The sequence below is a fragment of the Paramormyrops kingsleyae genome, chromosome 2 (genome assembly GCF_048594095.1).
Source record: "Paramormyrops kingsleyae isolate MSU_618 chromosome 2, PKINGS_0.4, whole genome shotgun sequence".
Classification (NCBI taxonomy): domain Eukaryota; kingdom Metazoa; phylum Chordata; class Actinopteri; order Osteoglossiformes; family Mormyridae; genus Paramormyrops; species Paramormyrops kingsleyae.
Genome location: NC_132798.1, coordinates 6681174 through 6693208, shown reverse-complemented (window position 1 = coordinate 6693208; position 12035 = coordinate 6681174). Strand labels below are relative to the sequence as shown.

General features: G+C 37.0%; 1 protein-coding gene across 2 annotated transcripts in view; it reads right to left on the bottom strand.

Moving 5' to 3' along the window:
- Positions 1–12035, bottom strand: part of LOC111857542 (GDNF family receptor alpha-2) — a 66807-nt gene that overhangs the window by 30247 nt on the left and 24525 nt on the right. For both annotated transcript variants that reach the window (XM_023838512.2, XM_023838513.2), the window contains exon 4: positions 1032–1434. In XM_023838512.2, the coding sequence (XP_023694280.1) occupies positions 1032–1434 (403 nt within the window). The remainder of the gene's footprint in view (positions 1–1031; positions 1435–12035) is intronic.

The following is a 12035-nucleotide window of genomic DNA, read 5'->3' as shown; positions in this document are numbered from 1 at the left end:
TGTGTGTGTATTAGTTTATGAAGTAGTGCTAGTTCTTGGTGTATGATGTTGGCAATCCAATTTTGTCTGTGTGTCTGTCTGTGTCAGTAGTTTGCATCCAGAGGTGTTGTGCTGTATCATCTCCTGTGAATTATGACAATATCTAAAGGTGCCGTCTGTAATACTTCTGTCTTTGAGTATGTATTTTCTGTAGTTTCTGATGTTAATGACTTGGTCTTGAATAGCCAATATGAATCCTTCAGTGTCACTGAACAGATCCCCATGAGTAAGCCAGCTGTTTGATGCATTATTATTATTATTGCTATTATTATTATTGTTATTATTATTATCATCAACAACAGCAACAATAATGATAATGATGATGATTATTACAATCCAGTTAGACTATGAAAATGCTAAACACCTCATCACTTGGCGTCATGCTTTAAACAAACATATATAAATATATATATTTATTTTGCTGTGTGCTGTGGTGAATAACTTTCTTCCAATTGATACATCTCAGCTGCTTCCCATTTAGTGGACTAATGTCAGCTGACAGGCAGACAGACACAAAGAAGAGGAATCAGAAAAAGGATCCCAATCATGCAATTAGCTGTACTTATGTTACATTACTACAGAACTTCTACTGTTATGAATATGCAGTTTTGAATCTTAGAGGTTGTTGTGCTTTCATTTTATTCGTGTCATTTTAGTCAGAATTTCTATGGCTATGCCATCCATTTAGCTTGCAATCCTGTTGTCTATGAAATCTCTGTCAGGCAAACGTCATGCCCCACAACCTGCCCTACAAATTATATGTGAATAGTTCCTTGTTTTCGGATGTAGGTATGATAGTACTGTAAGCATAATGGACAATAATGCCTTTAAATGGGGGTACTCTGGAAAATGTTCTGCTTTCACAATGCATTTAAGTAACACATTTCATGATCACTATATTATCTTACAGGTCACTGCTGCAGAAATGGTTAGCGGGGGCATAGATCTGCAACATGTCTTTGCCTTATAGCATATGACCGAATTTCAGTTACCTGCACAGAGGGTCAGACCGGCAGGTTTTTCTCAGCTCCAAGCAGTTGGGCTTGACCTTCTCTTCGAAGGCACAGGAGGGCACGATCGTCTGCCGCCTCCTCTCAGCGCAGGCGGTGTCTTGGCAGGGACAGAACAGCATCCGGTAGCTGTACTCCGTCTGCACGCGATCAAAGAACTGGCGCAGGGCTTTGTGACAGCGCTTGCGGTTACAGGGCTCTGCCCGTGTAGCTGACGGCGCCACCGACTGGCCGGGCATCTCCTTGTTACAGGTAGAGATGTAGTAGGAGCGCTGCTTCTTGCAGGTGTCATTCAGGTTGCAGGCCTTAGCTGCATCCAGGCAGGAGTTGCAGGGTTTGCTCTGGTCCGGACACTGGTTCCCTTTGGCCGTGGTGGAATCGATTCCTGTAAAAGGGGTTCAGTGAGAGCCAGCTTACAAAAGGTTGATCATAAAATGAGGTTTAAGCATTATATGTATTTCTTGAATACTCTTGTCAATTTTTATAAACCCTCTTTGCTCTTTTGAATGGAAAGCTTTTTATTCCCATTCTTTTTTTTTTTTTTTGCAGAGCAAGCCGTTCTGTCAGTCGATTTGCAAATACTGAATGTGTCAAAGGGCTGCCATTCGGGCACCACATAGCTTAACAAGGGTGATGTAGGTTGGTGAAATATTTATCTGAGCAAGTCTTCTCTCTAGATCGTGAATTCTCTGTGGCTTTGTTTTCAGATATGTTCGATAGTAAAAACAGTTGGTACTTATGTTGGCATTCGCAGAAAAGTATTAACAGTGATCCATGAGGAACAGTGAGGAATAATGCATTTAACCTTCCATGCAAAGTACAAAAATCTACTAAAGAAATTTCAAATCAGGAAAAATTTCAGTCTGCAGAAGAAAAAAAAATCAAGTAAGAATATAGAAGTAGTACTAATACCCATAAGACTTATATTTCATAGATAGGGTGAGTATTGTTCGGACTCTTTCTGAAAAATTGCTCTCTGGAAAAATCATCTCAATGTCTTGAATCCTAACTTGATAGAATTCTAAATACATTAATTCCCCTTTAACACTATATGGAAGAGAGAATAATGTATTACCAGACACATTTTACACATATCATACATATACTGTATGGCGTGTGGTGCAGCAGTTTTGCCAAACCCCACACCTAATGCGCAATCGCCATTCTATTTTACTTTTTCCATAAAATATTAAAGCAGGCTTTTCCTTGCAGCTGTAGCCTCCGGGATAGGCTCCGGAACCCCCCCCCCCCCCGACCGTGAACTGGACAAGCTGCTACAGAAAATGGATAGATGGATGGATTAAGTAAGCTTTTGATTTTTTGTCATATAAAAATATTACTTGTCATATAAAAATAGAATTTAGACAAAAAGTCAACCAATACAAATAAAGTTATGCAGATGATTAATTTCTGTGTCACATACATTGGATACAGTATCAGTTATTGTCTGCACACCTGGCGATCTGAAGCACATCAGTGTCATCTAAGCACAGCTTAGCTGCTGATTATGTATAAATATGAGATGAACAAGAAAATACAGGACAGATTCTTCGCCTCCTTTTCCCCAAAATCTGAAATGAAAATTCTATTTATGGAAGACCTACAAATACATGGATTTCTCAATGCATTTCTGCCGCCTTATGAGTCCAGGGGCAATGTTGTAAGAATGATATATTTTCAGCAGGATAGAATGCTTTGCTAAGCCGGAATGAGTTCAAGTCAGAGAAGATTCCAAAAGGCCAAAATTTGTTTGAGAACGGCCCCCTGGTGGCAGCCTAATATGTTCTTAAAGAGGAAAATAATCTTCCTGGGATGTTGGTGACACATTCAGAAATGCCACCTCCCATCTTTAGTGTGCATCTGACTATGGATTTATTAAACTCACTGGGTAAAAACAATTGATCATTGATTAAGAATATCATCTCTTAAAAATATAATTCATAAGTTGCTTTGTTTAAACATTAGATACAACATCCATATGTTTTCCTCTGCAACAGAATGACTGAGCTAATGACTGATATGGCTAGGAATATTTTTGGATTTTCCAAAGATCAGTAGAATCTTTATATATTGTATTTCTGACCTTGGCTGGTGCTTCTTGTTTTCCAAGCAATATCTTCCGAGACTATTGATAAAAAAAGCCTGGTTGAGGATTATTTTACATTTGAAGAGTGACATTTTTACAAGGATAAAACAAGTGAAGCCCCAAAAGGAAAGGCAGCTTGATTTCTACTGGTTTGTTTAGCTACTAATGCAGGAGCATTATTAATGACAATTTAATGCTACATTAAGAATTCTACTGTGAAAATTGTGAGGAACATAAATCAAACTTCTGTAATTACATAGAAATTGGAACTTGCATAATGCATTTTTTTCCACAGGAATCATGGAGTCACAATGACACTGATAATAAACATATAATGTGGCGCCGAAAAACTGTGTGAATGAAGGGGACCAGCTAGTCTCATTACTGAAGCACATTGTTGTGCATCTGCATGACTTTTATGTTAGAGAATATGCCTGAAGTTGTTCAACGGCTGTGGTTTATTCTAGATAAATTAGTCAAGGGCAAGCTGAAATTTGTTTTGTAAATAGAACCCTCTTCCAATCAATATATCAATATATGTAAAAATTACATAAATTCAGCCATGACTGCATTGCTACTTTAAGAACAATTTTAATGATGCCCAACAATTTAATGAGTAATTTCTGGAGTTTTGTTTCGTTGGAAATATTCTTCAATGAATGTATAATTGGCTTAGGTTATACAGAGAGAATGTTCCATGGAAATCTAAAAGTGTTCTCCACATCGTGAAATTTTAGGTGGCTGTCGGCTGAGTGGCGCTCAGGCCCTGTCTGCCACTGCTAGACACCAGACACTGAAGTGCAGTATTCCAGGTTATGCTACAGGTCATGTGAGCCAAGTGTATGAGTAGCTGTATTTCAGGGCTAGATGGAAATTAGGATCTATGGGACAGAATCACAACAAGACAGTTAGAGAAATAGTTCAAGAGTTATTTTAGACAACAAAGCAATCACAGGACCTTTAAACCATCAATGGCCTTCAGCGAAATAAGGGATATGTAGATAAGAAAGAACATTAAAGAAAACATGGTCAAAGGCAAGGCCAATTTTCAGAGTTAGTGCTAAAAACAGCAACGAGGGCTTTTGAAGCCCACTGTGGATAAGATGTCTGTCATTACCTGCTTTAATGCAGGCAGAACCAATATGGTGACCAACAGGAAACAGGTTGAAGCATAACTGATAGATTACAGATGCCCTATACCATTTTTTTTGTCTGATTATTACAATTAAGACTGAAAAAAATCAAAGTGAATGTAAAGGATTTAAATTATAATAATGACAAATTGTCACTAAGATGAAAGTCAAGCATGCACGCATTGTCTTTCCTGCACTGGTTAGATATGTTTCAAATAATGGTAATACTCAAGATATGCCTTTGATTTGGATCTCAGCAATTTGTTTTTATGATGAATGAAGAATTATTAATTTCTTTAAGCTTCTCTGTTTTGTAGGTGCCTTTCCCCATTCAAAATCAATTTAATTGATATTTTTTTTTTTTTGCATAATTGTTCATTTCATTGAAGGTGACATTCTATTAGATGCAATGATTATTTTAGCATTGCGGTGGCATATTCCACTTTATTGATCCCTTCATTTGAATTCTGTCGGTACTGTACAGTATGTGTATTTATGGAACAATGGTTGGTACTGAAAAGTCAATAAGACACAAAGGGAATTATAGTGTCGCCATGTAATATATAGATCTCGCTTTAGGGTAATGCTGTATAAGCATGAGTAACAGCCTTGGACTATTGATTTTCCTTCTATGGCAATAGCCACAATTATTTACAGCATATGGTAGACGGTGCTCTGAAGTGTTTATCAGTAATGTATGTTTATTAATTACAGTTGCTATTATGTCAGTTTTTAAAGTTGACTGGTAATTTATATGAAAAATATATTTTTTCTATAACATTTAAATAAACAAACCAGACACTCTACACACATACTGTAACAGCACTTCTAGCATATTTAAGTATTGATAGTTCAAAGTGAAACGGAGTTATGGATATATGCACATTTTACTGAGATTGTGGAGTTTATTATGTGTGGACAGTTTGATCTGTCAATTTTAGCAGTTTTTGTAGGAAGACTTCTCAGTGCATTGTCCACCACACGAGTAGCAGAGGTCGTAAATGGGGTGTGAAATTGCTTGTTAACTACGTTCATAAAACAGAACCTGTCATATGAAGGTCAAAGTAACTTTGATGGTATGTGTGTGCTCTGCATATGTGTGGGATGAATTAGACTTTAGAAGAAAATAGGAGCCATATTAATGTATGAATGTTGTACTTATATATAGTGCTAACAGACAGTCTTGGGACATTTGCCTTATTCAGTAAAAATATAAAACTAATAAATTTGCAATAACAAAAATTATTACTTTATTAGTTTCCAAAAAATATATAGCACATTAGAATTAACCAGTATTTAAGTAACACCCTGATTTCAAGTAGTAATATCTTAAAACCCAAAAGGGAGTTCAAAAAGCGCTGTTCTGAGTTCTTATTATGTGTGTTTTAATTTGTAATACCTTTGCACTAACATAAAACACCAAACATTTGTGTTTAGTATTCCTTTGGGAGCCACTGACTACAATTGAAATTAATAGTGAAACTGCAAGAACAGAAAGTATCAGGTCAAAAAATGTATGATACTTAATAAAAAGGATATGTCTGTGTAGAAGATATGTGCAGGTACGTTAAACATTTAATGGAACCCAAAAAAACTGCAATTTAAGCCGTCCCAAAGCTTTCTGTGAGCACTGTATGAAGATGTACAGGACAACACTGCCAAACTTTCCGAAAATATTATCAAGGATAAGTTTTAAATTGGTGCTTTATTCTTTGTCTCTAATCTATTTTCATCTTTTCTGCTTATGTGTAAGTAATCACTCTTCATGCAGACTGGCAATACTGCATTTATTTGTAAGCAGAATTTAATTAATGAGTTCATATACAACTCATATACAACTTGTAACTTGTGACCCTGTGTTTGATAAGCGGCTGTAAGATGAATACACGGATGGATATAATTTTCAGTCAACTGAAGTTTATCCCAGTGTTTTATAAATCGTAGTGATGCTTTAAACTCAGTTACTATTTATACAAAGACAGGATGAAACCTTAAGACCGCCCCCAGGGGAGTAGCTAGACATTCTGGCCCCCTTATGAAATGTCACCTTGGGCCACCCTGCCCCCACCAACATTATATAATTTTATAATTTTAGTGAAATCTGTCAGGATATCCATGCCCCTCCGATGCCCCTGACCACCCCTAGGTGAAGTGAATAATGTTGACTATCTTATAAATAAAATTTTAAAAAGAGTATGTGAAGGTCTGAGATATATTACACAGTAACCTAACATTCAGTACTTGTATGTTGACATGTTTAATGTAAAAGAAATGGGCAGGGGTAATGATCTGAGTGACTTTGACAAGGGTCAAATCATTAAGGCCAGATGATTGGGTCAGAGCATCTCCTAAGCAACAAGACTTGTGGGCTGCTTGCAGGTAGCTGTTTTGAGTACCTATTGAGAGTGATCTGACAAGGGAAAATCCATGAACTGCTGACAGGCAATGTGCAATGTGTACGAAGGATATCATGTCTAGTACAAACCAACAGGACTACTGACTGGCACAAATGACAGATTACTCCTGTGATCATCATCAAAATAATGTGTCATTACACACAGAGCATTGACGTCTGCTCTCTGTACTTTCCCACTTGCACATAGTTTTTAAGGTTTACTTCTGAACTTCTGTCTTGCCAGCAGATGAGGGGGCAGCTTCCTCACACCCTTTGTGTATGATGCAGTCTAGTAGCACGACTGCGGGTAGAAAGCAAGCGCTGTCAAAGTTCAAATGATTTGAGCAGCACAGCACAGCAGGGGACGTGTCTGGCCGTGTCACAGAGACAGCTCTGTTCTGCTCCTGCCCTGCCATTTCAGTTTTACAGAGAGGGGGGAAACAATGCGATTCCACGTCATGCCCCAAAGTGGAAGGATTATGCTGTCAAGAGCACTGCAGAAAATGGAACGGAATAAGCCCTGTACTACGTCTTTGTACTGGCATGACACTGGTTCCGTATGTTTGAAATTTCTCCTTTTTACAGTTAGATATTCTTGTTCTGTGTGACCACTATGTAGCAAAGAGTCAGTGATGTTATTCATAACAGACATTTAAATGGCAGGCTCCTCTTCCATGTCTTTTCATTTAGAAAGACTACATTTCAGATGAAAGACTCACCACTGAATAAGCCAACACACTAAACTGTAATGTCATTAAAACATGATACATCATAGTTGAATACAGGTGCCAGTGGATTCATGGGTCAAAACATCTCAGTGGGGAAAAGAAAAAAAAAACATGCCATGTGTTCATCCTTGGAATCAAAGTGTCATAAGCCTCTTGGCGATATGGGTGATACGACGATATTAATGGTAATCAACGATAACTGGCAAATGACCCAGTGTCAGTATTTGATGTGGACTAACTGGTAAAGTGTATGGTGTGTCATAAGCCCCATGGTGATATGGGAGGTATGAGAATATTATCCGTAATTAACTATATCAGACAAATGATCCGGTGATATCTGACATTGACTTACGGCCGATTATTGCCTAAGTAGGCTTAGGCTGCACACAAAGAAAGATCACAAATATGTATGATTTGGCTTCCACTTCAGCATTCTAGCCTACACATCTAACACAGTAAAAAAAAAACAATACACACACATTGTAATTATTTTTCAACTCTTGTATGGTACACAAAGGTGTCAATGTATGTAAAAGTTTATATACATACTGTAACATTGTATAGTTATAATGGTGTACGTGGGTAGGGCTTACTGTAAGTTTGTGAACCACTGCTTTAGATGGTTTTAGATGGTCCACCACATATTTTTAAATCCTAATTAAAATTCGTCAATTGTTTTCCACAGAGATAAAAAAAAAAATGGTGATGAGCACCACTAATCATCAGCCCCCAGCCCAGTTGGCAAGTTTTTATCTCATTGTTAAAACTGTTTAATGCTTTCATGTTTCTTTCGGCAAAAAATTTAAATTCCTCGCTTTGTGCTGCATGTCTCTTTGTGTGTGGGGGGTGTTGGATGACTTGATACTATTGTTTATTCTGATATTTCTAAATTAAATGTTGTATAATGACATTATTTTTTAGCTATGGCCCAGACCTAGATGCCAAATGCCTTTTGCAATTGATACAATATTAATCTGCATTGCTTGGAATAGTTTTCTTTTTTTCACATTCTGCATATCTACCTGTTTGTATTGTACTAAGGAAACTCGAATGCTGTCGTTTTGCTGACATTACTTAAGTTACTTAAAGTATCAGTATTGGTAATACAAGGGAAGATCACAATAGCTGTTTGTGATAATTACATGAGCCCTCAGATTGAAACACTTGGTGTTTCAAATGATTAACTAAGCCAATATGTTTGGGTTTTTACAAATTGTCACTCTACTATACAAAGGCAAAACTCTTATTACACATTTAAATTGTCATTATCTAAATTAGCTCTCTTTTATCTCAAGATGAAATCTTAGTTCACCAATGTCATTTTTCAGGGAACACTTACCATTTACCTACCTACTCCACATATGAGTGGACAGTCAAAAAACTTTAAAGTCTTTTTTTCTCAGTTTCATTGTCAGCATAGTTACAGTGTTTTGCCTTTTGTAAGGCAGCATTTTCTAAAGATAAGGAAGAAAACTGAGTTGTGTTTCAGCCTAGACAACCTTAAAAACGGCTTGATTTCCTCTGGAAGTCTTTTTGCAGTTAGGAGTTTATGCAAATTTTATGCTGGGAAAAACTCCAATATTATTTTTACCCCAGCCACTCTTTTTTGTAAATGCCTTAGCTATTTTTGGAAGTATTTTCGATCAAATATGTTGTCTTGTGGTCATGAGGATCATATTAAAAGCAACTTCCAAATATGAGAGTTAGAGTTGGGTGGACACCATAGAAGTAATCAGGCAACCTTGTAAAATCTGTGGGGCTCTGAAAATGTACAGTAAATACATTAGAGGGAATTAAAGTAAAGGTGGATACACAGATTCATCTACTGTATGTTGCTTATCCTTATCAAATTATGCACAATGGCAGTATGCGTACTTCAGCCAAATTTTCATACAGACCAGAAACACATCTTACTAAAAGACCTGAATTACATAAGAGTTAAACAAGGACGTTTGGAGCAACAAAGCGAGCTAAATTCTCTCATCTCAGATGCAGTCACAGACCTGTTGACTAACATGTTTTCTCGCACCTGGAACTACTTAAATATTGCATTAAATCAGCCTTCAATATTTTTTTTTACAAGAAACTGGAAAGGCAGACCAACTCCATTAGCTGTTTGCAATCCTGGGTAGACACCATTCAGAAAGCAGTATTCTCAGATACTGGGTAGGCAGAAAGTTTGATTGAAAACCTATAGGTTAAACTCACTGATTTTGAGGAGAGAATGCGAGATTAGTGTGCTAACCTGAGTTAGTTGAGCTGGTCTGAAGCCATGCTATTTGTAACGTGCTGCCCGTCAAGTCGGCCTCACCCTCCTACAGTATCTCCTCCCTAACGTGGCCCTGATGAGCCGCGCCTCTTGCTTGTAGTTAGTCTCTGTATTCAAGTCCCCGTTGTCTCGTCAGCCCAAGTCCGGTCATTGACGTCTAACTTTCTTGTGCTTGTGTCCTCCCTAGTACCAGTCTTCCCATGTTTGACCCCCCCCCCCCCTTCTGTTCTCCTTACACCTGCCTTTGAGTCCTTTGTCTGAATACCACAACACTATTTCATATTGGATTTTCACTTTGTTGTTGTTCCACTTATATCCCTGTAAAGATGGTTTCCTCAAACAGAAGTGAACAAGCTGACCTGATTCACCACTCCTCCAATTTTTAAATATTTGGACCCCTCCATCCATTTATGGTAGAGGTGAATTTCTTTCATTTGTACATTTATTTTCACCTACTGTAGGTTGTCAGACAGGGCAGTCTCATAAAACCTATACAGTAACTATACACGGTCACCACATTTCTCTATTTACAGATGACATGCTCAAATCTATTGTTGACTTCTTTACTGATCATGTCTTAAAGCATATTTAAACCATTATCTGAAAGCAAACAAAATCAAACATCATGCTGATAGACAGCATAGCTAGGTCAACAGTTACCCCCATCAGTTATAATTAGTAACTCATTTACATACAGTATCTAGGAATTAGAATCTATGCATCCCCATACCCATTATAACAAAGAAAAACTTTAATATCCTAACCCTACAACCCTGCATAGGACAAGCAGGTAAGGAAAATTAATGGAGAGATAGAACCTAATGCATAGTTCACCTTGATCAATGGACTGCTTGAAAGGCAGAAACGCTGATGAGATAATTTTCTTCCTTGGCTTAATTTCTTTTTTTTTGCTACCCTTATCCCTTCCTATTGATGAAGGCAATTCAATAATATCCACATGTATTTAGGGTAGGAAGTGAAGCAATACTTCAAGAAGTGTGACTGCACTGCAGTGCCAGAAAGAATCAGAAGACCTTTCCTTATGTTCTGGTTATAGTGCACATCCGTTTTCTCAAACATGGTTTGGCAATGAGAGTCTACAGATTGTACGGGATTCTCTGCTTCTATTAAATACAGTGATTGAATGGTTTCAGCCTCAAATTTCTAACATGGTACTGTGATAAACAATTAAAGTGTTTAGTGTTGGTAAACAAACCTCTAAATGTGAAAATAAAGAGTTGATTACAAAAAAATGACACATTGTCCTTAAAAAAATCTAGATGTCTAGAAAAGATGATGGAAACCTTTTCAAAACCTTTCACTGCATGTCATACGTCTGCTGTATGTATTGACTACCCTGCTCAGAAGCATTTTCCTGCCAATGCAAGTAGTTAAGGATCAAGGTAAAAAGAGTGGACTTTCACTATATTTTGCAAGCAAGGAATGTCATTTATTGGTTACAACTGTGCTTGGAAAGATGAAGACATCTGTTGAGATTTTCTTATTAGTTCTCGCTAATACGGTGAAAAATGAAAGTGAAAAATGTTAAGAAACATAAATAAAGGGATTAAAAACAGTCATTATACCAGCATTCTTGTGCCACAAAATATATCATGTTTTACAGAGAACCCATTGATTTAAATTTTCTAAATCTTAACGTTTTTTAGTTCTCAGCAGTTTCTCAAACTGCTTCTCTCTCATCTAGATGTTTACCAGAATTCTCTGACTGCATTATATACCAAATACCAAACACAGACAGCTCTGAACAAATTCTGTAAATAAGAAAAGCTTAGGAATGTGGAAGCAGCAGTTGTGGACTTGGGGCGTGTTGCTTCCTGCTTTTTCAAGGCAAAACAGCAGGTTAATAAGGTGTTTCCTAAGTCAGAATTTGATTGCTATCGATATTATGTAGTATATTGTGCAGCATAAATATATTTAAAAAACACTTCCAAATGCTTGTTGCAAGTGCTGATCAACTTATTCTGATGTTTGCTAAAAGTTTATTTAAATGAGCAAAGTTTACAAAGACTAAAAAAGTGAATATTTAAAAAAGTGAAAATTTTAATATTTCATATATTTTAGTGTTTTACATAATAAACATTCCGAACACCCCAAAGTCAGGTATTAAAACAAACATTTAAAGATAATTTAACAAGAATACCAGCCCAGAAGTATTTTCATTGCTTTTCATTCATTTACATTAATTGATTTTCATCTTTTTTCTGCATACTTTGTGGGAAACACTGATCAGTTTACAGTGCTGTTCCCATGTTTTATCCAAGCAAGTTGGTCTGCCATGGAGATGACTTGCCATATTGGCAGCCTTTGAGAGTTGGCTTTTGACTCCAAGTTTGTCTTCCTTTACATTTTGACAT